The sequence below is a fragment of the Lithobates pipiens genome, unplaced genomic scaffold (assembly GCF_037356315.1).
Source record: "Lithobates pipiens isolate NorthernLeopardFrog02 unplaced genomic scaffold, aLitPip1_a1.2 Scaffold_30, whole genome shotgun sequence".
NCBI lineage: Eukaryota > Metazoa > Chordata > Amphibia > Anura > Ranidae > Lithobates > Lithobates pipiens.
This window is the reverse complement of record NW_027507791.1, coordinates 92,424,844-92,448,128: the sequence shown is the minus strand read 5'-3', so window position 1 is coordinate 92,448,128 and position 23,285 is coordinate 92,424,844. Positions and strand designations below refer to the sequence as shown.

The following is a 23,285-nucleotide window of genomic DNA, read 5'->3' as shown; positions in this document are numbered from 1 at the left end:
TATGGGGGTTTCCCCAACAGGGATTAGACTACAGGGGAATGGGAGTTCAAAGAGAGGGACCAGAGGGGGAGGAGATTACAAGGGGAAAAAAGGGAGTGACTGGTATGGGTATTTACAATTTAAGTACTCAAGTCCTCACAGAAGAAGAAAAGACCATATTGGACAAGGGTCTGAAGTTTGCCCCACCTAAGGGTTTGGACAAATTCCAGACCTTTTTATGGATATACATAAATACATTAGAAAAATAAATAGAAAAATACTTTTTTTATCTAATCCTTTCAAAGAAATGTCATCAGACATTCAACCACCCCATCTCTCCAATGCCTCACTGTTTAATCCCCCAGGTGGGGTGGCATCATCAGTGAGGGTATTTGGAGACCTTGAGAAGGTTTAAAGTGAGAAATCTCAAAGTGCAGGTACATCTTGGCAAGTGATTACAACCGTTATGCGACCATATGGAATTTAGTGGTTAGACCTGCGGATAAAGGGGGGGGGGGGAATCTTTGTGTTGGATAAAAGTGCAAACCTGACAGAAATGGACAATATACAAAGTGATTCTGATACACATGTTCTTTTGAGAAGCGACCCAGTTGGACCCAATAAAATTGAGTTTGAAAAATTAGTGTCCAGAGCTTTTGCCCAGGGCATTTTAAACAAGAAGGAATTTTCTTTTCTTGTTCCTGTCTCTCCAAGGACACCCATCATGTACTATTTGCTCAAAGTTCATAAAAATCCCACTTACCCCCCGAGACCTCCCATTATTAGTGGCATTGATTCCGTAACGTCCCTAGTGGGCAAGTGTATTGGTAACTATTTACAGCCATTGGTTAAAATGTCCTCCATATATTAGACACTAGGGCAGTCCTTAATCTTATTAGGGACTGTCCATTTCAGGAGGGATGGTGGTTGGTGACAGTGGATGTTGCTTCGTTGTACACTATAATCCCTCATGAATTGGGTATTTCTGCAGTATCGCGCTTGACAGATTCTCCTCCTCCCTTGTTTCGTTTTTGCATACACTTGATTTGAACAATAGAGGCATCAAACTCAACTATGAGATCAGCCAAATGGAGATCAATTTTTGGATCTCTCAATAGGAGTAGAAGAGGCCTGTTTGCTAACTTCAACATTCTTTAAATCAACGGATAGGAATGCATATATATCAAGGGACAGCTGTCACAATAAACCATGGTTGGAAGGAGTCCCCAAGGGACAGTTTCTTTGCATTAGACAAAGCAAAGATTTGTTGGAAAGGATTATGATCCTGTTGCGTTGGAGACTACACTTAACCAAGTCAGAAAAATCAATAGGGATTTATTACTTGGAGATAGGGTAGATGATTCCAATGATGCTAATGAGAATTGGACCAATTTTTCGTTTGGTTACTTTTTTTCCACACAACACTTAACCATCAAACGTATAATGCACAAACATTGGCATATACTACAAAATGAGTACTTGCTCCAGTTTTACCTCCGAAACCCATGGTTGTTTATAGAGGCTGAAATCAACATTTTAGACCCCCTCTAGATCTCTGCTCTTCCATGACCTTATTGGATATTACAAATGTGGATGCTGTCAGGTTTGTGGCCTTTAACAAATGTAAAAAAAAAAAATATATAGAATTCTCCTCTAGGGCCACCTCTAAGAAGTATATAGTGAAATCTTTTATTACTTGCAGCACTATTCATGCAGTCTACCTGCTTCAGAGCCCATGTGGGCTGTACCACCCAAGCACTTAATGTAAGGCTCAATGAACATATAGCGAGCATTTGTAAAGGATACAAAAACCATAGTGTCTCTAGACACTATGACTTGGCCCATGGTAGAGATCCAGCAGGAACTCTCTTAATGGGCTTTTTACTACACTGGAGGGGCAGCCTCAAAGTTAGGGAACTGTCTAAAATTGAGACTAAATGGATTTATCTTCTCAAAAGCTATATGCCACATGGTTTAAATGTGGACTTGGGATATAAATAGCTTTTTAGATAGTTCTTAATGTTAATGTAATATATTTTAATTTTTTTTTATATTATATGTTGGCTTTTGGTTTAACTACTAACTTGACTGTGCAATTGTGTAAGGTTTGTGTGTGTGGTATATATCATTTTGACCCAATCTCGTTTCCATCTGTGTGGTTGGAGCCTCTGCTGCCATGTCACCACACATTGAGGCCCATTTTCTCTATATTGGAGCCGTGGGCACTGATATCCAGAAACTCTGGTGGCGTTACTGGGAATTTTCAGAGAGTGGAGACGCATTATCCATAGGGGATGGGGGTTTCCAATGAAGTGTGAGCGTTGACTTCGTTCAGAACGAGGCTTGGCCCTTTGCAGTGAACCGCACGAAGTAGGAAATGAGAACAAGTCTCGGAGGGAAAAAGATTATTTAACAGTAGTGACAGGGGAATATGCCCGTGGCCTGAAAAGTCCTTGAAACCGGTCGAGCTGAGGTATCTTTTCCTGTCACTCTTTAGATGAGAGCACACGGACGTTATGGTGCCCATTTACACACACAGTTTTTATCTGCTGGCATGTAAGTGCATTACTTTATTAAAAGCCCTGTTAAGTTTTTTACATTATCGTGGCATTTTATGTTTTTGGGGTATGTCATTTGATGTGTCCACATGGAATAAGAGGACTTGTGACATCTCGGTTGGCTGCCTGGAATGATCTTCCCCATCTTCCGTATGCTGACCTACAAATGGTGATGGAGCATTTGGGAAACATGAGCTTGTTTTGACCTCCTGTAACAGGTGGTCAATGCTCTCTGGTAAGAGCACTTTATTTACCTTTTTATTGGCGTTTCATCACAAGGTGGAGGATTTTTAGGTGTATCAACGTTCAAGACACCTGTTCACATTTATGTCACTTTGGTGACTCATGGACTCGCTGTTTTTTGTTATGCTTGGTGCAACACTTTTTTTTTTTATACATTTTTACTTGTGATAGTATCTCACTAGAGTGGTGCGTCTGTTATTTAATTTTATTTTCATCAAAAGCACAGTTTATTTTTGTTTTTTCCATTTGATTACACAGTGCCTACTGAAATGTTTTATGAATATAACATCTCGGTTTCAAAACATTTACAATGTGTTGGTTTAATTTTGCTTGGTGCCAATCTGTGAGCGTATTTTCTCCATTCGTTCTCGAGTATACTAATGCACCAATACCTGTCTCAAATGTTACGCACATGTGTAAATGTCAGTTTAAAAGATATTTTGTGTTGCTAAAATTAATAGAATTAAAATTGCAAGCAAAACCAGCAGCATAAGATTTTTTAGTTTTTTTTGCTTCACAATTGCATACATTTATGGATCGTGATAAAAAAAATTTGTGGAGAACTTTTAACAAAGTCCATAGGGGTGTTGTCTATGCAAAAATGTATTTGAAAAGTAGTGCCCAAGTGTGGAGATGAAAATTATTTTTTCCTAGTTTACCTTATGGCCTAATATACAGTGACTATTCACACCTTGGTGGTGGTCTTTCTTTAGTGATTTCTTAAAGCCAGCTTTTACTTGCATTATTCCTCCTCCCCATTTTACAAGCGACAGAATTAGGATGTGCTTGGTTGAATTTCAGTGAGTTCTCCTGGGTAGCCGTGTATCGGTTTGAACCGTAGCACTCTGTTTCATTCACTGTTCCTGTTGTATTTTAGTTAAAACATGATTTCAATGGGTAATGGCTGTGCTTTTCCATAAAAAAGAGCCATGTAGTAAACCAAGGAAATGCACTCACTGACTCGCTCACAATTCTGGCATTTATGTCAGAATGTCTTGCTGGAGTCATTTCTAAAATTGACTTTAAAAACGAGTGTAGACCACATTTAAAACAGCAAGTGCCATTGACAGTCAATTAAAATCTTTCATATACCCCCCCCCAAGTTTACCTTGTTGATATATTGGTGTTTAAAATCATGTGATAGTTGTTTAATCAGTTTGTTTTTTGTTTTTTTTCTTTTCTTTTTCCTATACCCACTCCAGGTAAATTCACCCCATCTCTGTATGAAACTGGTGGCTGTGACATGTCATTAGTGAACTTTGAACCCGCTGCAAGGAGAACATCTAATAACCTCTGGTTGGTGCATTAGTGAATTTAAGCATTTGATTTTAATATGTTCCATACAATTTTACTTCAGTTTAACTGATCACTTTTTATATTAAGAATGACTTTGGTTCATTTCTGACATGATTAAAGTTCAACTCCAAGCAACCCTCTCAATACATAATTTGGAATGCATATGGGAGGTACCTGCCAAAGGATTTGCATTTCTCTTCATCCAGTCCTGAGATTTACACAGCCAACTCAGTGACTGGATTTTTCTCTGCTGTAGTTAAGCAGCAGTTAGGTCACATTCCTGCCCCCAGGTTGTAATTAGAATGTAAAAACACAGCTGCAGACTGGTGAGGTCATATATCTGCTCTCTTCTATTGTCAGAATGTCCCTTGTAAGAACAGGTGAATATAGCGCCCCTGATTGTTCAAGTGCTGTTGTACCCTTTTCCAGAAATATATATATGGAAAATGTGCAGCGCTAAGCAAATAATCGATATCAAAAATAAAATTGACATATGAAAAAATGCAATATAAATAGTGACACGTGTTCCTTGAGAAATTAATGTTCAAGGTGTAAGCAAAAAAAAAAGTGAACACAGACAAGTCCCAAATGTATTCCAAAAGTGTGAAGTTCAAAACATAAATGGGTAACAGTCTCAGAAATCCTGAGTGAACATCCAAAATGTGACAGAGGTAACATAGAAGATCCGCCACCAAAAGCACCAGTCGCTTAACCAGACAGGATAGACTCATACAGGTGTACATCCGATGGGTCAAACAGGCTTTACAGGATGACCAGGGAATTCAGGCTCACTATGTGGATACGGCCTTCAGGCAAACACTCCAAAATGGTGGATAAAGCAGGTAAAACAAATGGGCAAATAAGCCCAACCATAAAGAGAAAAGAGAGGAAGAACAGGGCACATAGCGTAAGTCCGTAAGGGATATTTATTGTTGTAAACATAAGAGTTGCACTTACATTTTCCAGAATAAAAACAAGCGCTTTAAAATATACAGTAATCAGACAGTTTGAAGCGCTTTTTATTCTGGAAACTATTTATATTGCATTTTTTCATATGTCAATTTTATTTTTGATATTGATCATTATTTGCTTAGCACTGCACATTTTCCATATATATTTGTTTATTTTACACTTTTTTGTGCTGGCTGCTATTGTGTAGACAGCACGGTATATTTTGTTATTTACGTACCCTTTTCCAGTACTGCTGCTATACAGGGGTTACAAGAGGCTGAAATCAAGTTAAATTCAGGTGTTTATACTAATTCCATTTTAAAGTACATGTGGTAATTTTAATACATTTATAACTGCATTTATTTTTATTTTTTTCTGCCTTGACTTAAGCTTTAGGCCGGGTTCACACTAGCTGCAGGTGCGACTTGCAGCACGGGGTCTGATGCGTCCCTGTTCTCCGTTTTTCAGGAACAAATCATGTCTGAATTTTTGCCTGAATTCAAACCTGTAACAGAGCCAAATGCGCACAGGACCCTAATGTTCTCTCATGTTATTGCGAATTGGAAGTGTAAAGTGTGAACCCAGCCTCAAACACCCTGAGGCACATTTGGGGGGAGGGGGTGCTGGAACATGCTAATTGTTAATCCCTTATTACTGGTATATCGTGAACTTATCCTTTAATAGAGTTCCCTTTCTTGCCACAATTAAACTGTTGCTAAAGGGGGTAACATTCGGTAATAGTTGTGTAGAGATTAGGGCTGGGGAAAAAATCGATTTAAATGCTGAATCGAGTTGAGAGGTCAAATCCATTAAAAGTTTCAGCAAATCGTTTTTTGTTTTTTAAAACCAGGATCAGCGCTGACACCATGCTAGTCCTGAGGTGCTGCGTGCAGGAGTTTTTAGGCAAGGCCACGGCTTCGGCCTAGTCTGTAAGACCGGACACCACGGACTAGGCCGAAGCCGCGGCCTCGCCTAAAAGCTCCTGCCTACAGCTCCTCGGGACCGGCACGGTGTCCAGCAAAAAATTAAAAAAATAAATAAAAAAACTGGATTCGAACCGTGAATCGAGTTTTTTTTTATTTTTTTTTGAGAATCTCCCAGCTATAGTAGAGATTAAACAATTTTAATTATCTTTTTTTCCTTTTACAGTGACACAGATTCCCATGTTTCAAGCTCTACCTCAGTTAGGTTCTACCCACATGATCTAGTAAGATTCTTTTACGTTATTTTTTTACCTTTTTATTGTCATTACTGCTCATTCCATGATGTATGAAAAACTGTTTTTGAACACTGGTCATCTTTTACAGACATGCGGGTACTTTATACCTCTACTCATAAAAGAACCATGCTAATTATTTCAGCTTTCTGTGGAGAAAACTGGAAAACATTCACTTTTGTTCAGCGATTTGGTTTAAAGCTGAAATTTGCTATTTTTTTTTCTTCTGTAAATCTTTAGGCATATTGCCTATTGCGGAGTATGTCCCACATCATGCAGGCATCTGGCTTCTATAGAAACCTTTCATACAGGGATACCCCATCCTCCTCCCAGCGCTGTGGGGATTAATGGCTTCAAACTCTGGGCTGAGTTGCTGTGAAACTACTGTGTTTGGGAACTCACCCGCTCCTTCTCCATTCAGAAAAATTATTTAAAGCTGAACTCCAGGCGTTCAGCCACTCTGTAAAATGTGCTGGATTACCGGGGGTTAGGTTCAAGGAGGTGCATTCCTTATCACTTTAATTTTCAACTGAAATTTTTAAGAGCGCCGGTAATACGGTAATGGCTATACTTCTGGTGCTGGACTTTCTGGTCTTGGCTCCTCTAGCTACAGTCACATGCAGCCACTGTGCCCACCCCTCTTCCTGCCTTATTGAGTACTTTGTATTATGTGAACCCATTCACAGGGCACAATGCCTTCTGCGAATGAAAAGCTGGCAGGTATGCTGTGTGAGAAGGCAGCGTGTCTTCTCTGAGCGCCAGAAGTGTAGGAATAGCTTTGCTGCCAGCACTCTTATTATTAAATTGTCAGTTGTTAAAAAAAAAAAAAGACATACAGTGCGATCTGTACATAAGATAAGCATACAATGTAAATGTACTCTATCGGCCACCGCCACTGCTCATGGCCAACATGCAAATATCAACAAAGCAGGCACCGTTGTTAACACAGAATTGATGTTTAAATGTTGGCCCTGAATCACCGTCTGTGTCCTACCAACCAAGATGACTTTCCGCACAATGCAGCTCACAGGAAAAGACCTGAACACTGCATTTCTGGCAAGATCAGCCAGTTTTTTCTATACTTGCTGAAAATGTTTTTTTGCAATATTATGCAGCAACTACATCGAATGACTATAAGCTGCAATATACTTCAATTTTGTACTTTGGTCTAGATTTTTTTTAAAGTGGAATTTTACCCATAACTCAATAGAAAATTATTTAGCAAGGAACATAAATTCCACGTTTAAAATTATACTACCAAAATGAATGTGTGCTGTAAATTGCCTACAGCATTGTTCCTTTTTCTTCTGGTTGGAGGTGCCATTATGTTGAAGCCAAGAGCAGTCACTTCCTCTTTGAGAACTCTCCCCTCTCCTTGGTCTCAAAAACTGTCACTTTCTGTAATTGAAATGTGTGCATTTCCAGCCTTGCTTGTAAGTCTTATGCCGCGTACACACGGCCGTAAATTTCTGATGGAAACAGTCCAATGGTGGCTTTTCATCGGATTTTCCGACCGTGTGTATACCCATCTGTCTTAGATTGATCTGTAGATTGAGAGCCTGTTCTTAATTGTTCCAATGGAAAACCTTTCTATTGTATTTTTCGATCGTGTGTATGCAATTCTGACACGCAAAATTCCGACGCATGCTCGGAAGCATTAAACTTCCCTTTTTATAGTGCCGTCGAACGTGTTGTACGTTGCAGTGTTATTGACTGTTTGAATTTGGTGTGCCGTTTGTAGGCATGACAGTTTGAGCAAAATTCCGATGGGGAAACCATCGGAGCCTTTTCCGATGAGCATTCCGATCGTGTGTACGTGGCATAAGATCAGCTAGAGGTTAAGATGCCAGGAAGAAAGGAGAAAATATCCGAGAGATAAGACTCTGTCCTTGTAAGTTTAAGGCAGGCCAGACATTATGCAATTTTCTTTCTTTCAACCACGGTTTGAAGGAAAGACAATTTCTCGTGTTTTTTTTTTTTTTTTTTTTTTTTCCATCACCAGAGTCGGTGTTGATGGGAGAATCCCTCCCACGGGGCTATATACAATGATCACTGCTGACTGCTGTAGCCGCCAGCAGTGATCAGTTTAAAAAAACCGGCTGGTTGTAATGAAGTCAATCATGGTCAGTCATGGATTGACATCAGTTTGACCAGCCTGGCCATTGATTGAAATTTGACTGGTTCCCTGCTGAAACAGCAGAATTTGTCATGTCCCCTCTCCTCCTGCTTTTTTTTTCTCCCTCCCTAATCTGTCCTTTCTTGGTACAGTCTGTTATTCCTACGGATTCCTTCTCTTAGAAGCAGAAGTAAATCTTTAGGCTGTCAGCTGATCAGCCTCTAGTGACTCGGATTATTGGCACAGCGTAGAAAATAAGAGCAGCTGAGGCTGTGCAAAGCAGGATGAGACAGTGTATTGCAGTATAGGCACTTCATTTTTAATGTTTTACGTAGCTATACCTGTAAAAGGGGCCAGCATAAAGTGATCCATTAATTTCTTTTTCTGATTAAAGTTCTGCTTTAAAGGCATGTGAAGAATAAATTTTGTCTATGGCAGTCAATCTGCAATTGTTTGGGGTTGATTTATAAAACTTATTGCATGGTATATGGAATGCAAATATTGTGAATGAGGATCGTTCTGCAAACGAATCCTTTTTGCCATGTAATCATCTTCATAAAACTTGTATTTCTTTTTAAATCTGCTAATTTTATAGAGTGTTTTAAATATGCTTAATTCCTTTTTTTTCAGGCATCAGTTTGCTATTAGATTATGTAACACTTTTGATGCATTTTATGAATTCTCTATCTCTTCTTCTGAATCTTTGGTAGCTCTCTCTCCCTCAGATTCGATTAAACAGGCTGCTGACCATAGATACAGACTTGCTAGAGCAGCAGGATATTGACCTAAGCCCTGACTTGCAAGATCAGATGCAGCCACAGGAGCAAGCAGCCCACAAAGTGAAACACTACTACCGCCTCTGGATACTGCCCAAGTTGTGGGTTGGTATCAACTTTGACAGGCTGACACTCCTGGCCTTGTTTGACAGGTAAGGAGACTAAGAAATCACCCTATTGTCAGTTTTTCAAGCTTACCTATTTTGAAGGACTATGTATGGTTTTGAATATTTAAAGAGACCCAAGATTGTGCCTGGTGTTAAAAATGTTTGTTTGCATCGATCAAGTGATTTAAAGTTAGGAGTTGCTTCTATAAAGTGTTTGTAAACCCGAACAAGGAACTTCACTTTTTTGATTTCTTTAGGTCTGTTAGGGCTCATTCATACCAGGTGCAGTACAGGAATGCATGCATTCACCATGCATAAACGTGCTGCCTTTCTGTGCACACACACCATTCATTCTTAATGGTGCCCCCACACATCTAGAAAACATTTAAAAATCGTGCTTGCACCTTTTTTTTTTTTTTTGCATGTTTCTCGCTTATAGAGCAGTCCATTGAAATGAATAGGATGCCTTAAGACGTGTCGCATAAAGAAGCTTGTGTACAACTCCTGTTGTGAACGAGCCCTCAAAGTTGACACTAAAACCGTTTTGTTATTATTTTGAATAAGTGCAGAAAACACTCCTGTTCATCTGCCAGAAATATAGTGAGCTGATAACTTTCTGTGATCTCTTCATCTGGTGCACTGTTAATAGCATTGTTCCCCAGCTCTCTTGGCAGATTATAGAACAGCTTCCTGTGTATGCTACAGAGAAGTAGAAAGGGAGAGGTGTGTCCTGCAGTCATAACATACACTGACCTCGGTTGACTACTGCTCCATAGATACAGTAAGTGAGCATTTGCCATCCCTAAGACAGGAAGTATGTTACTGGCAGGATGACTAGACTAAAGTAAAGGGAAAAGGCCTTATAAATACAGCCACCTTATCTATGGACTGGTAAGTTGAAATGTATTCTATTTTGCTCTGGGTTTAGATGCCATTTAAGTGTCTAATCTACCGATCAACACTTGAGTGAAATAATGCGCACCCCCGGGGGTGTAGTTTGGCCATGGCGGCGTGAGTCTGCACCCCGAGAGCGACTTTCAGCCATGATCTGGCCCTATCCAACTGACCTCGCTACTCATGAAAAGTAGCAAGAGACTGACTGGGTCCTACAAGACAAAAAAAAAAAAAAAAAACCCTCTCTCACCAAATACCCTTCTAAAAACCAGCCTCACAGACCTCGAAGGGAATCCAACATAGAACCGGCCTGTTTTCCATCAGTGGCCTCCCCATCTGCCAGCAGTCCCGATGCACACAGCCAGTCATCAGGCTCAGTGGAGGTAACAGCCCCTACTCCTCCGCCATCTCCTATATTGGCCCCTCTGGTATTTGAGCTTACCTCTAAGGTGGCTATGGGACCCCCCCCCCCCAAGCCCCCCCCCCCCCCCCGAGCGTTCCTGAAGAATTGAGCATCTGCTCCCTCTTGCAGGCATTGGTGGCCAGAAAAGGGTTGAAACCGCCCACAAATCACCGCTGTGGCGGTGCTTTGCCGACAGTATAGCTGCGCTGCCCCATTGATTTCAATGGACAGGAGCAGTGTATACACCACTCCTTCACCGCTCCAAAGATGATGCTTGGAGGAGTTTTTTTTTTACCGTCCTCCCAGCGCAATGCCCCAGTGTGAAAGCCCTCAGGCTTTCACACTGGAGACACAGCAGAAGCTGTTTCAGGGTGCTTTGCAGGTGCTATTTTTAGCGCTGTAATGCCTGCAAATCGCCCCAGTGTGAAAGGGGCCTAAGAGTTACCTTCACTGGAACGTAAAGGCCAAGCCCAACCCCTGAACTATAACCCCACACCTCATAATCCCCCCTCCACCAAATCATTTGGACCAGTGCACAAAGCAAGGTCCATAAAGGCATGGATGAGCGAGTTTGGGGTGGAGAAACTTGACTGGCCTGCGGAGTCCTGACCTCAATCAAATAGAACACCTTTGGGATGAATTAGAGTGGAGACTGCGAGCCAAGCCTTTTTGTCCACATCAGTGCCTGATCTCACAAATGCGCTTCTGGAAGAACTTCTTTTTTTTTTTTTTTTTTTTTTTAACACCAAAACAAATTTTCACTTTCAGCTTATTATTATTATTTTTTTTTTTTTTATGGTGCCCTGGGATTTTTAAATCTCAAGATGCTCTATTATGCAAACTCTGACTTCAGCTAAGAATTTACCACTTTGGCCTTTCCTATCTAACACTCATGCCCTAGAGCAGTGATGGCAAACCTCAAGGTTTACCATCACTGACCTAGAGTAAGATGTAAAGAAGTTAGGCCAAAGCTCTGGTATTGTATCTTAAGTAGAATTAACATAGCATGCCATACGTTTTTTGGTGTTCCAGGGACTCTATAAAAAAATTAAACACAGTGCTTTATTAACGTTCACATCACTACAGGTAAATATCAAGGTGTCTCCAGTACATCCTGCTGCTCAGTCTGTGTTTTATTGAATGCCCACATCTGCAGCAGGTATGGCTGAATAAATACTTTTGCACAAATTGGAAAAATAAAGTTTTTTTATTTTAGGCTGTTCTGTGGCCATGTGCACAACGATTAAAATATATCTTTGCACATAGCAAAATAAAGACAAACATTTTTGGGGGGCGTTTCCCTTTCTGTAATAAAACCTATGAAATAAAAATACCAGGACAGATTGACAACCCCTAGAATGACCCTTTTTTGGAAAGTTGACACTCCAAGGTAATTTAATTATTTTTCCCAATTTTGTGGAAATGAAGAAACATGCTGGTATCGAGGTGAATAAAATGTGTACGTGGCTTTTGTCTTTCGCTTTCCCAAAGTTCCTAACATAATGGAAACAAGAATAAAATCACGCAAGAAGTTTTGCATGCAAAGAATGTATTTTATATTGATATAAACTCCTTATTTGTCGTGAGCTCTGTGCTGTATAATGCAATTTTTTGTGGTGTTATTTTCATATAATTTTATTGTAATTATTTTCTTCAATTTAGGAACAGGGAGATCCTAGAAAACGTGCTGGCTATCGCTCTTGCCATTCTGGTTGCCTTTCTGGGCTCTGTACTTCTCACGGGAGGCTTCTTCAAAGATATCTGGGTCTTCCAGTTTTGTCTTGTTATTGCCAGCTGTCAGTACTCTCTCCTTAAGGTGAGTACTTTTTTTTTGTCTTGGATTGACAAGCTGTAGCTTCTTTATAATTCTCTATTTGTTTAATCTGGCTTTGTCAACGTTATCATCGCTGTAACGACAATCAAGGGTGGCTACAGACCATAAAATTGTCATAATGGACCATTCAGGTGATGGGCAAAACTTCTGTCTGGTCAATGATTTCCTCCCAGAAAGGCTGGCCACAGGAGTGTTTTCAGAGTGTAAAGCCTTGCCTTGCAAACCTTCCTTCATTGTCCAAGTAAGAACATGTGTGACCCAAATAGCCCTCCTTAAAATGAAAGTTGTGCCTACAGCCTCCAAAGAGATGGTTCGAGTTTGCATTGATGTTCAGCCATTTTCTTTCTCTTTACCTGGGTGGATTGCAATTTCCTTCCACAGGACCTGACACCAATAGTCTTTTTAAACACCTTTCAGGGCAGACTGTCCTCTCCTTTTTATCCAAGAAGGAATTCTCGGCTACTATGTATGATTCTAAAACCATACATGTAAAGTGCTGTCATCAAACATGGGTAATGTCCCATTAAATTTGTAATACACCACGTGCAATTTGTTTGAGGTTTGTTGACTTTGAAAGTCCACAAAAAAGTGCTTTTTTATATTCAAAATAATAAAGTAATTAAAAAATCCCCAAGTACTTGTGAAAACAAAAGATCCACGTTCTCTCGTGCAAGGATATGAGTAATCCAGCCACCACCACCAGAAAAGATGGCCAAACTCCTTACCCTGCAATATGACCCCTATATCACAAGGAGGTCAAAAAGAGCTGCTTGTTATCCATATTCCATGCACCTTCCTGATCCACCCCTGCTCAGATGTCTTTCCCAGGATCTCATTGAAAACTCTCAGAATCCACACGGATGGTTTCCAGGGCATACAGCTGACACTAAAAGGCCGTGGTACTGCAGTTATTCAGCCACTCAAGCCGCTACATGGAACATATAATTTAAAAATGAATCATACAGCACATAGCTTGACATGGTTTAAAATTTGCTGTTTAAGCTTCGTGTATACGCTTTCAAGAACAGTTTGTGTGCAAAATCAGCAAACATTAAATAATACATGTGATATGCAAAATGGCGTTATCGGCATCAGTGAAAGCGCACATAAAGTTTGTGACAAATTCCCCCCAAGACATCACTTGTAACGGAGCACCACGTCAGGCGGGTGGGGCACAGTGTAACATTATGTTTTTACGCATGCGTGCTGGTTACTGATGCCGACAGCATCATTTTTTATAGCAAAAGTAGTATTTAGTGTTTGATTTTACTCTCAAACTTTTTTGTAAAGCGTATACACTAAGACAGTACGCTATGTGCAGTGTGCGTCGTCTGTCTGGAAAATCCTTCTCAGAAGCTTAGAATTATTTTCATTTCTACCAGGCTTCGAACTCGATTCTGCCATAAACTCTTGACTCTGAAATCCTCCAAATCTGTAAGCAAGTCCTCCTTGCAATAAGGGAGTAAACAAAGAGAAACTAGCACAAGGAACCTAAGTGTAGTAAAATTAATAGCTGTTCGTTAAATATTTTAATAAAAATGAGATGCACTCGCAAGAGGACAGCTGTGTTTATAATAAGATGAAGTGTCATGGTACCTCCTGCACTGCTCATGTCATCCAGCTGATCTGATTGTGACCTGCCTGGCCATACTGTGGAGTGAGCTGTCCTGCTGCTAGAAGCTGCTTACAGAAGCTGGTTGTGGTGCTCACACTTGTAAAGCTCTCCCTCTGGGATGTTGTGTGCCTGTAAAAGAACGCCTTTCTGGAGGGAAGGATGAGGAGAGGGGAAATCCCCCCTAGAAACACATTCTGTTATGGGCACATGCCATCAGAAGACTAAATCCCTGATTAGTGTCAGCACCAAAACCTTGCTTCATTCAGCAGCTTCCAGCAGGTGAACAGTGTGGCTTACTTCACAGCCTGGCCAGGCAGTTCACCATTGGAACAGCTAGATAACACCAGCAGTCCGGGAGGTACAGTAGCGCACTGTCTCATTATGCCTACAGCCCCTGCAAATGTCCTTTATGTAAGTTAGTTTGCTTTTTGTTCAATTTTCAGTCAACGCCTATTGTTTATACTACACTTCGATCCCTTGCGCTTGTCTCTATTTATCTTGTATGTATGCATGTATCATGAGCTCCCTCCTCTGGTTTAGCATGGGACTTCCAGAGTAACAAGATGTCAGATTCCTCAATTGAGCATTCAGCCACCTGTGTTCATTTGTGTCTTCAAACACTTCCTAGTGTATGTATAATTAATATTTGCAATTTGTATACGGATACACACATCGCTTTCCACACAAGCTAATAACTCATAGGTGTCTGCCCTTTTATAAACCACACACATCCTGATGTTATTTATGCATTTAGTTTTCACTAGTTTTTTATTCTATTGAGTTGGGCTGCGTGTATGTTGACCTTTGCGGCCACCTAGTTCGAGGACATTTCAGACATCTGGGTCCAGAATGTGGTGTCCAGAAGCTACAAGTTAGAATTTTGCTCTCCTCTCCTAACTCTCTTCATGTTGTCAAACCTGCTAACATCTCCCCAGACTAGCGAGCTTCCAAGCTGCCTTGACACATCTAATTCTCTCAAGTGGTCATAGCCATTTTGAAATGGAAAAGATACCAGGATTTCTACTCAGACTTGTTCCCAGTTACTAAAAATGAAATGAAACATTTGTCCCATTCTAGACCTAAAGGTTCCCAAAACTTTGTTTCTGGCACTAAAATTGTGCATGGCTAGTGGTCATGGCTTCCCTCCACCCGGGGGCTGGCTTTCTGCTCTGTGTGGAGCATAAGATACTTATTTGCATGTCCCCTTCTTTCCAGTGCATCAATGCATTTCTGTATTTTGTTGTGGACTTTCAACATTACCAATTCATTAGCCTTTCTCTTTGGTCTATGCACTGTAACTTGGGTTTTTAGGTGCACACCCCTCTAATTGCTTTGCTTTGTGCTTAGGACATACCCATAGTGGATTAAGTAGACAACCTTCTACCGAGGGAACAGTAGTCTATGTCCACCAGATTGTTCTGACACTGCAAAGGTTCAGATGGATCTTGGACTTCTAAAAGTCCATGCTGAAACCACTTTATTAGAGTATCCAGGCCTTCTACTGGATACTTTCCTGTTCAAGGTCTGTTTTCCAAATGAAACTTGCTCCCAAAGCTCCGCTCGCATGTTCAGACACTGCAGTCCAGGGAACAACTGGCACAATCAGCATTTGTGTCTTCCTCATAGGCAGAATAGGGGCCTACATGATTGTTATCCCTATGCTCTTGAAAACTAGGAAGTTGACTACACTCTAAAACCTGGTACACGCTAGTAGTTTCTTTTCATTCAACCCAGCAGGTTGCTTCTGTTGGACCGGCTGCGGTATACAAGGGCCAAATGTCGGCCAGTTTCTAAGAAGCCAGCCAATACCACCTGATATTCGACCTGCGTGTATGGCCCTTTAGCTACCATCACACCTGGAAAGCATTTTCTCCTGGTGCAACGCAGGGATTTTACATCCCAGCTAATTTTTTGTGGCAGGATTCTGTCTTTCTTCAGTCTGGCCTGGTTTAACAATTGTACTCACATTTTGGTGTCTGGGAAGGTTCCCCCCCCCCCCCCCCCCCCCAATGGGGAAGCACTAACATCCCTTGTAAATTGCAACACTGAAAATGACACTAAACTGGACTTTTAACCATATCCATAAAGGCATCCGTTATTTATCTCTTAAAAACATGCATCTTTATTTTACATTTTTTAACTGAATTATAACAAAAGAACCGCTACTGAAATGTACTGTAGTATATACTGTAATGTAATATCACCTAGCACATGGTTGGAGCAGAAAGTCATACATAGTTATTGCATAATTTTTTTATTTTTTTCCCCTAGTCAAAGATTTGAGCTTTTCTGGATTCTCAACACTTTTTTTCAGACTTCTTTAGGAGAAACATGGAGGATCATACATAAAGTACTAATGGAATCCATTGCTTAAAACACTGTTAACTATACCATGTTCATTCTGAGCCAGTGAGCAGAGAGCCCTTCTGGACAAACTTTTTGTAACTACTACTATACCGGAGTTTGCTTTTATCTCCTGATACAGTGCCACTGGTCTAAGATGCATGGGATTGCTTGCTCCGACATGGTATGTTTGATGCAACTGAATACATTAGTACTGTTAATCTACAATCATGCATGTTTCTCCTGAAGAAGTGTACAAAATGCGTTGAGAATTCAGAACAGCTGTAAACTCTCTAATTCGGGAAAAAATATATGGAACAACCATATATGACTTTCTGCTATGACTCTGGGGGAGTGGACTGCATTATAGAAATCTGTATCAGTAGCGGTTCTTTTAGTATTTATTTTTAATCCTTTGAGTGAATTATAATTTACATACACACCCACACTATATTATATATATCTCTGTGCTAAAATTGGTGTTCACATAAGTTTATAGTATGACTGTTTGAATAGTGTACACACACTGGGGGTTATTTACTAAAGGAAAATCCACTTTGACCTAAAAGTGCACTTAGAAATATAGTTGCTGTAGATCCGATGGGGACGGGGACATGCAAGGAGAATAAAAAACAGCATTTTAGCTTGCACATGATTGGATAATAAAATCAGCAGAGCTTCCACTCATTTCAGATCCACCCCTTTGATTTAAAGTGATTGCACTTTCAGTGCAAAGTGGAGTTACCTTTCATAAATAAACCCCCATTGTGTAATCAAATACACACAAGAAAAAAATATCAAAACCCTTTCAGTGCCTAAGTGCTAGTATTGTTTTTTTTTGATCCATCAAAGTAACTCTATGTAAAACGCTTGCATGAATAGAACCCTCACCTTCCTCTTTTTGGGCATACTCTCACCTTGAGGTTTGACATACATATTGCTCACCAGTTAATCTGTGGGATCTCAGTCTAGATCTGTCTGCCTTTTTAACCTATCGGGGATACTCCCTTGTCTGCTCTCGCAATGTCTTCCTCATTGCCTTCACCTTTGCAAGGTGACTTTGTGGCCTAATCACAAAGGAACCCTTTCTTTATTGTACATCACAGGACACAGAGCCGGTTATTATAACTACTTGGTTTATATGCCACCTATAGGTGAATGAAAAATCGAAGATCAGTCAAACAGGAAGTTCTTCCCTATATAACCCCTCCTTCACAGGAATCGCACCAGTTTTTTCGCCAGTGTCTGTAAGGTGGTGGCCACTGATGCATGTGCTCTTGGAGCACATGTGGGGTTCTTAAGGGTACTATTAAGAATCATGCACTTCAATCCGATCCATTCGAAAAAAGCTATCAGCCAAAAGGGATCGTGCCCGGGCCTCATTGGAGAGAAAATTCCTCAAGGTTTTGCCTGTAATGCAGCCTTAGGGCACTAGACCCTGCGTATTGGAGCCCTGTACAGTGTTTGTTCTGACCAAGGTGCTTTCCTACAGGGTGCTATGCAGGTCTAGGGGAGTGGACCCCACATTAAGGGGGGACCCAGTCTTTGAAGGTTTTTTTTATGACAGCTCGCCGTGATGGGTGAAGATTGGACTCCTGTTATGTTCAGAGTCCTGCAGCAGTAATGGCAAGTCTGCTTTTTTTGCAGTTTCTCTCTTTTCTTAAAAAAAAAAAAAAAAAGATATGACTGTTTTCCCGGTGGCCACTGGGAGCAGTGTGCTGTTTAATCATGCTATGTCATATGGACTGCGGTTCCTCCAGCCACTAGAGGGCGCAGGCTCGCTCAGTATGGCCTATTTTTATATCAGCAGGAAGTGGAAGGGCGGCCATGATGCTATGTGGAAACAGGTTCAGCAGGGCCTCTGGAGACATCAGGCAGCCCATAGATACTAACAAAGTATGAGTAGTTACTATGGGAGAACACAAGTCATGATTATATGCTGCATATTTACTACTTAATCCAGGGGAATGGTTCAGGTGTAAGTCGATACACCCCTTGACAGAAGGCAGGTGCAGTGTAGTATACATGCCTGCAAACTTGTTATACGCATGTTTGGAAAGACATGGGCATTGGAGCACTTTAAGGAATTGTGTCTCCAGTACAGTGTGAGTTTTGGTCTTTTTTCGCTATTCTGAAACGGCATAGAGTCTACATTGGATGCATATGTGCTTGGCTAAATCCTGCAGGACTAATATGGGGCCAACTGCAGTTAAGCAGGTGCATGCTTGCAAACTAGTAAAAATGCACAGTTGCTGAAATGCACGATTGCTAAAGATACATGTTATACATGTTTGCATAAAGATGCATGTCTTTACATGTATTGTATAAATGCGTGTTTACAGGGACGCACGCTTTCATGTTTTGACTAAATGCAAAGTTGCATAAGCACATGCTTCCATAAACTCATGCTTCCATAGATTTGTGTTAACTGCTTGCCGACCAGCGCACGGAGATGTACATCGGTACAATGGCGCGGCTGGGAAAATGGGCGTACCTGTAGTCCCCTTTAAGATGCAGCCTTGTGGGCTCGCGCTGTGTACTCTGTGAGTGTGCCCGCGGGTCTTGCGAATTCGATGTCCGGTGGCCCGCAATCCTGACATGGAGAAGCAGAACAGGGAGATGCCTATTTAAACAAGGCATTTCCCTGTTCTGATTAGCAACATGACAGGGATCTACTGCTCCTCGTCATCGGGAGCAGTGATCTCTGTCATGTTGTAGTGAGCCCATCCCCCCCACAGTTATAATCACTCCCTAGGACACACTTAACCCCTTGATCGCCCCCTAGTGTTTAACCCCTTCCCTGCCAGTACCATTTACACAGTAATCAGTGCATTTTTATGTCACTGGTCTCAAAGTAGTGTCAAGTGTCCTCCCGCAATGTCAGTCACGATAAAAATCAGATCACCACCATTACTAATAAAAACAAAATAATAATAAAAATGCCATCTATCCCCTATTTTGTAGATGCTATAACTTTTGCGCAAACCCATCAATATACGCTTATTGCGTATACATATCGGCCTAAACTGAGAGATATTTTTTTATATATTTTTTGGGAATGATATAGCAAAAAGTAAAAAATATTATTTTTTTCCAAAAAATGCTGCATTTTCTTGTTTATAACACAAAAATATAAAAACCGCAGAGGTGATCAAATACCACCAAAAGAAAGCACTATTTGTGGGGGGAAAAAACTTAAATTTTGTTTGGGTGCAATTGTCTGTTAAATCGGCACAGTGCCGTATTGCAAAAGTGCTCTGGTCAGGAAGGGGGTTAATTTTCCCAGGCCTGAAGTGGTTAACCACTTCCCGCCCACGCTATATCCGAAAGACTGCTACAGCGCGGACTCTACCTGCCGGGAGGGGCGTCCCTGGACGTCCTATTTATTTCTGCAATGCGCGCTCCTGAGAGCGCGCATCGGGGAAGTTCTGTGCTGGCCATGTCCCTTGAACACAGCCAATCACAGATCGATGTAAATGGCCAATCACAGCGGCCGTTTACAGCACGATCAGCGTGTCCAATGAGAGATGATCTCGTATGTAAACATGAGATCACCTCTCAGCGCCGCTCTCCCTCTTCACACAGACAGCGTGTGAGGAGGGAGAGATGAACAGCTGCAACGGCCGTAAGTTACAAAAAAAAAAAAGTAAAATAAACTGCCATCTGCCCATAGTGCCATATCCGTGTCATCAGTGCCATTTGTCATCAGTTCCACCTGTCAGTGTCACGTGTTATCAATGCCATTCATCAGTGTCGCATGTCATCAATGCCACGTATCGGTGCCATCAGTGTCGCGTGTCATCTGTGCCACGTATCAGTGCCATCTGTCATCAGTGTCACGTGTCATCGGTGCCATGTATTAGTGCCATCTGTCATCAGTGCCACATAGTGCCATCTGTCATCAGTGCCACATAGTGCCATCTGTCATCAGTGCCACATAGTGCCATCTGTCATCAGTGCCATCTAGTGCCATCTGTCATCAGTGCCATCTAGTGCCATCTGTCATCAGTGCCATCTAGTGCCACCTGTCATTAGTGCCATCTGTCATCAGTGCCACATAGTGCCATCTGTCATCGGTGCCACATAGTGCCATCTGTCATCGGTGCCACATAGTGCCATCTGTCATCGGTGCCACATAGTGCCATCTGTCATCGGTGCCACATAGTGCCATCTGTCATCGGTGCCACATAGTGCCATCTGTCATCGGTGCCACATAGTGCCATCTGTCATCGGTGCCACGTATCAGTGTCATCGGTGCCACGTATCAGTGTCCTGGTGCTCCAGGGCCTTCAAAAGTGTAATAGGTAGTCAACAATTTAGATGTGTAAGTTATTCTCCTAGAACACGTGACGGTGCTTCCTGCATGTTAGGCCTCTCTAAGTGGCCAGGCTGTGAAAGTCCCACACATGTGGTATTGTAATACTCAGGAGGAGTAGCAGAATTTTATTTTGGGGTGTCATTTGTGGTATACACATTCCATGTGAGAAATAACCTATTACAATGACAATTTTTTTTTGGGGGGGGGGAGAATCTTCATTTTGCAAAGAATTGTGGGAAAAAATTACAACATTAAATACCTCACCATGCCACTTCCTAAATACATTGGAATCTCTACTTTCAAAAAAGGGGTCATTTGGGGGTATTTGTACTTTCCTGGCTTGTTCGGGTCACAAGAAGCGTGATAGGCCACCAGTACATCAGATGTGATCAATTTTGTGCGATTCGCACCACAGCTTGTAGACTCTCTAACTTTCACAAAGACCAAATAATATCCACTAATTTGGGTTATTTTTACCAAAGATATGTAGCAGTATAAATTGTGGCCAAAATTTATGAAGAGAAATTAATCATTTGCATAATTTTATCACAGAAACAAAGAAAAATGTGTGTTTTTTTTTTCATTTATAGCGCAAAAAATAAAAAACCCAGAGGTGATCAAATACCACCAAAAGAAAGCTCTATTTGTGGGGGGAAAAAAAAGGACAAAAAATTCATTTGGGTACAGTGTTGCATGACTGAGTAATTGCCATTCAAAGTGTGACAGCACCGAAAGCAGGACCAAATTGGTCTGGGCAGGAAGGGTGTTTAAGTGCCCAGTAGGCAAGTGGTTAAACACTTGCTGACATGTTTTTGTACTGTATATGTTTATCTAAATTAAACTGTATACCTATGTGCTTATTTGCTTGGGACTACATGCATATGTGCTTATTTGCCTATGACTACATGCAGATGTGCTTGTTTGCCTGAGGGTACATGTGTATGTGCTTATTTACCTTGGGATACATACATATGTGCTTATTGGCCTTTAACTGCATACATAAAGGCAGAAATTGCAAGGATGCTTGTATACTTTCATGTTTGCATACCTAGGTACTGACATAATGGCATACCTGGATACCTGCATACTTACGCACCTAAGGGTTTGCATTAGTGGTAAACCAACATTGTTTTAGCACTGCGTCCTTGGAGGACTGTATCTTAGGTTGGCTAATATAGTTGCTGCGTTATTTACCTGTTATACCAATTAAGTGGTTCCAGAAAAGAGAGGCAGCTGGGGGAGGCAGGTGCACCGCTCTTGGGTTTAGGGATCTGGTTTGTTCCACATCTCCTGATGGGCAGTGGTGTCAGGTGCATCTGAACCACTGTGGTGTTTGGAATTGCAGTGTTGCCTGACGCATTCATTTTTTGTCAGACTGTGGCCGCATCACCTTGATCATGTCTGATCTTGGTTGATCAAAGCCAAAGCAGGATCAAGCCTGGTTAGTATGTTGAGGGGAGACTGCCCGTGAATACCAGATGATGTAAGCTTTTCCCCACCTGGGTGAGGGAGGCATCTGAGGCGGTTGTGTTTTGGGAGTATCTCAGGCCAGAAGATCTTGGGGCAGTCTCTGAGGTGGTTTGTTCCATCTTTAGACGGCAGAATCCTGGTAGTTTAAGTGCACCTCTAGGAACTGCCTGGGTCTGCCACAGAGGAGTCAGTCTTTTGCCTTGCATTTTCTCTTGGAGCAGAAGTTATAGGCTCATTATCGTGCGACAATTAAATGGTAGCAGTTCCAAAACCAAATGGGGATATGAGGTCTATCTTAAGATCTCAAGCTGCTGAACATCCTTCTGTTTTCAGATAGGCTAGATCTGTTTAGTGATGACCTCTCTGCAAGAGGTAGATTTCGGGTTCCAAAATCATCTGTAAATGCACATCTTCATGTGGTGGTTTGTCTCCAGGCTCATCAAGGATTTTTGTAAAAAATTGGTGGTGGATATTCTTTTCAGGAATTTGGGGAATAATGGCCACTGGTGCCAGTCTTTCCAAGTGAATTTGGAGTTGGCTACAGTTCAGGAGGCTTGGTCTCCACATGAGAGAATATTGTCCATCTATAGCTTGGAATTTTTGGCCAGTAAGCCTTGCTCTGGATTATAGGACAAACCAGTTGTAGGTTCAGTGTGGAAATGCCTCTGCAGGCATATATATCAACCACCATGGCGGCACCAGAGGTCATGCGAGTCAGGGAGGTGTACCACATTCTGTCTGTGACAGTACAATTGCTGTCTCTATCGCCAATACATATGCTAGGTATAGGATAGTGAAAGGGGAACTCTGCAGGGGAATCTACTAGATTCCAAGTTCTACAACAGTTTGGGACAGGTGTCTGCGTGACAAGGGGGAGATGTACTGGTAACACCTTAAGGTCCAGTTATCCCTTATTTGACATTTTTTCCCTGTTTCGGATTCTGCCACATCTTTTGTGAAGAATCTGTGAGGTGGTAACACTGATATTAATGTTGGCCGAATTAGCCCAGGAGGGCTTAGTACACTGACAGCGAGTCTTGCTGGTGATGCTCCTTGGACACTCCCAGTTCAGCGGGACCAGATGATCTTGAGTCCTGTATCTCAGCACTGTAGAGCCTCTGGAAGTCTGTTTTGAGGAACTTTAATTACAGGACTTGAAAATATTT

At 41.5% G+C, this 23,285-nt stretch overlaps 1 protein-coding gene across 10 annotated transcripts in view; it reads left to right on the top strand.

The window, feature by feature from the left end:
- The window catches only part of PCNX1 (pecanex 1), a 244,693-nt gene that overhangs the window by 105,938 nt on the left and 115,470 nt on the right, over positions 1–23,285 (top strand). For 8 of the 10 annotated variants that reach the window (XM_077464610.1, XM_077464611.1, XM_077464607.1 and 5 more), the window contains 4 exons: positions 3,983–4,076; positions 6,177–6,234; positions 9,070–9,287; positions 12,202–12,355. In XM_077464610.1, coding sequence (XP_077320736.1) covers positions 3,983–4,076; positions 6,177–6,234; positions 9,070–9,287; positions 12,202–12,355 — 524 coding nt within the window. The remainder of the gene's footprint in view (positions 1–3,982; positions 4,077–6,176; positions 6,235–9,069; positions 9,288–12,201; positions 12,356–23,285) is intronic. The other 2 variants (XM_077464612.1, XM_077464608.1) reach the window with 1 other exon arrangement.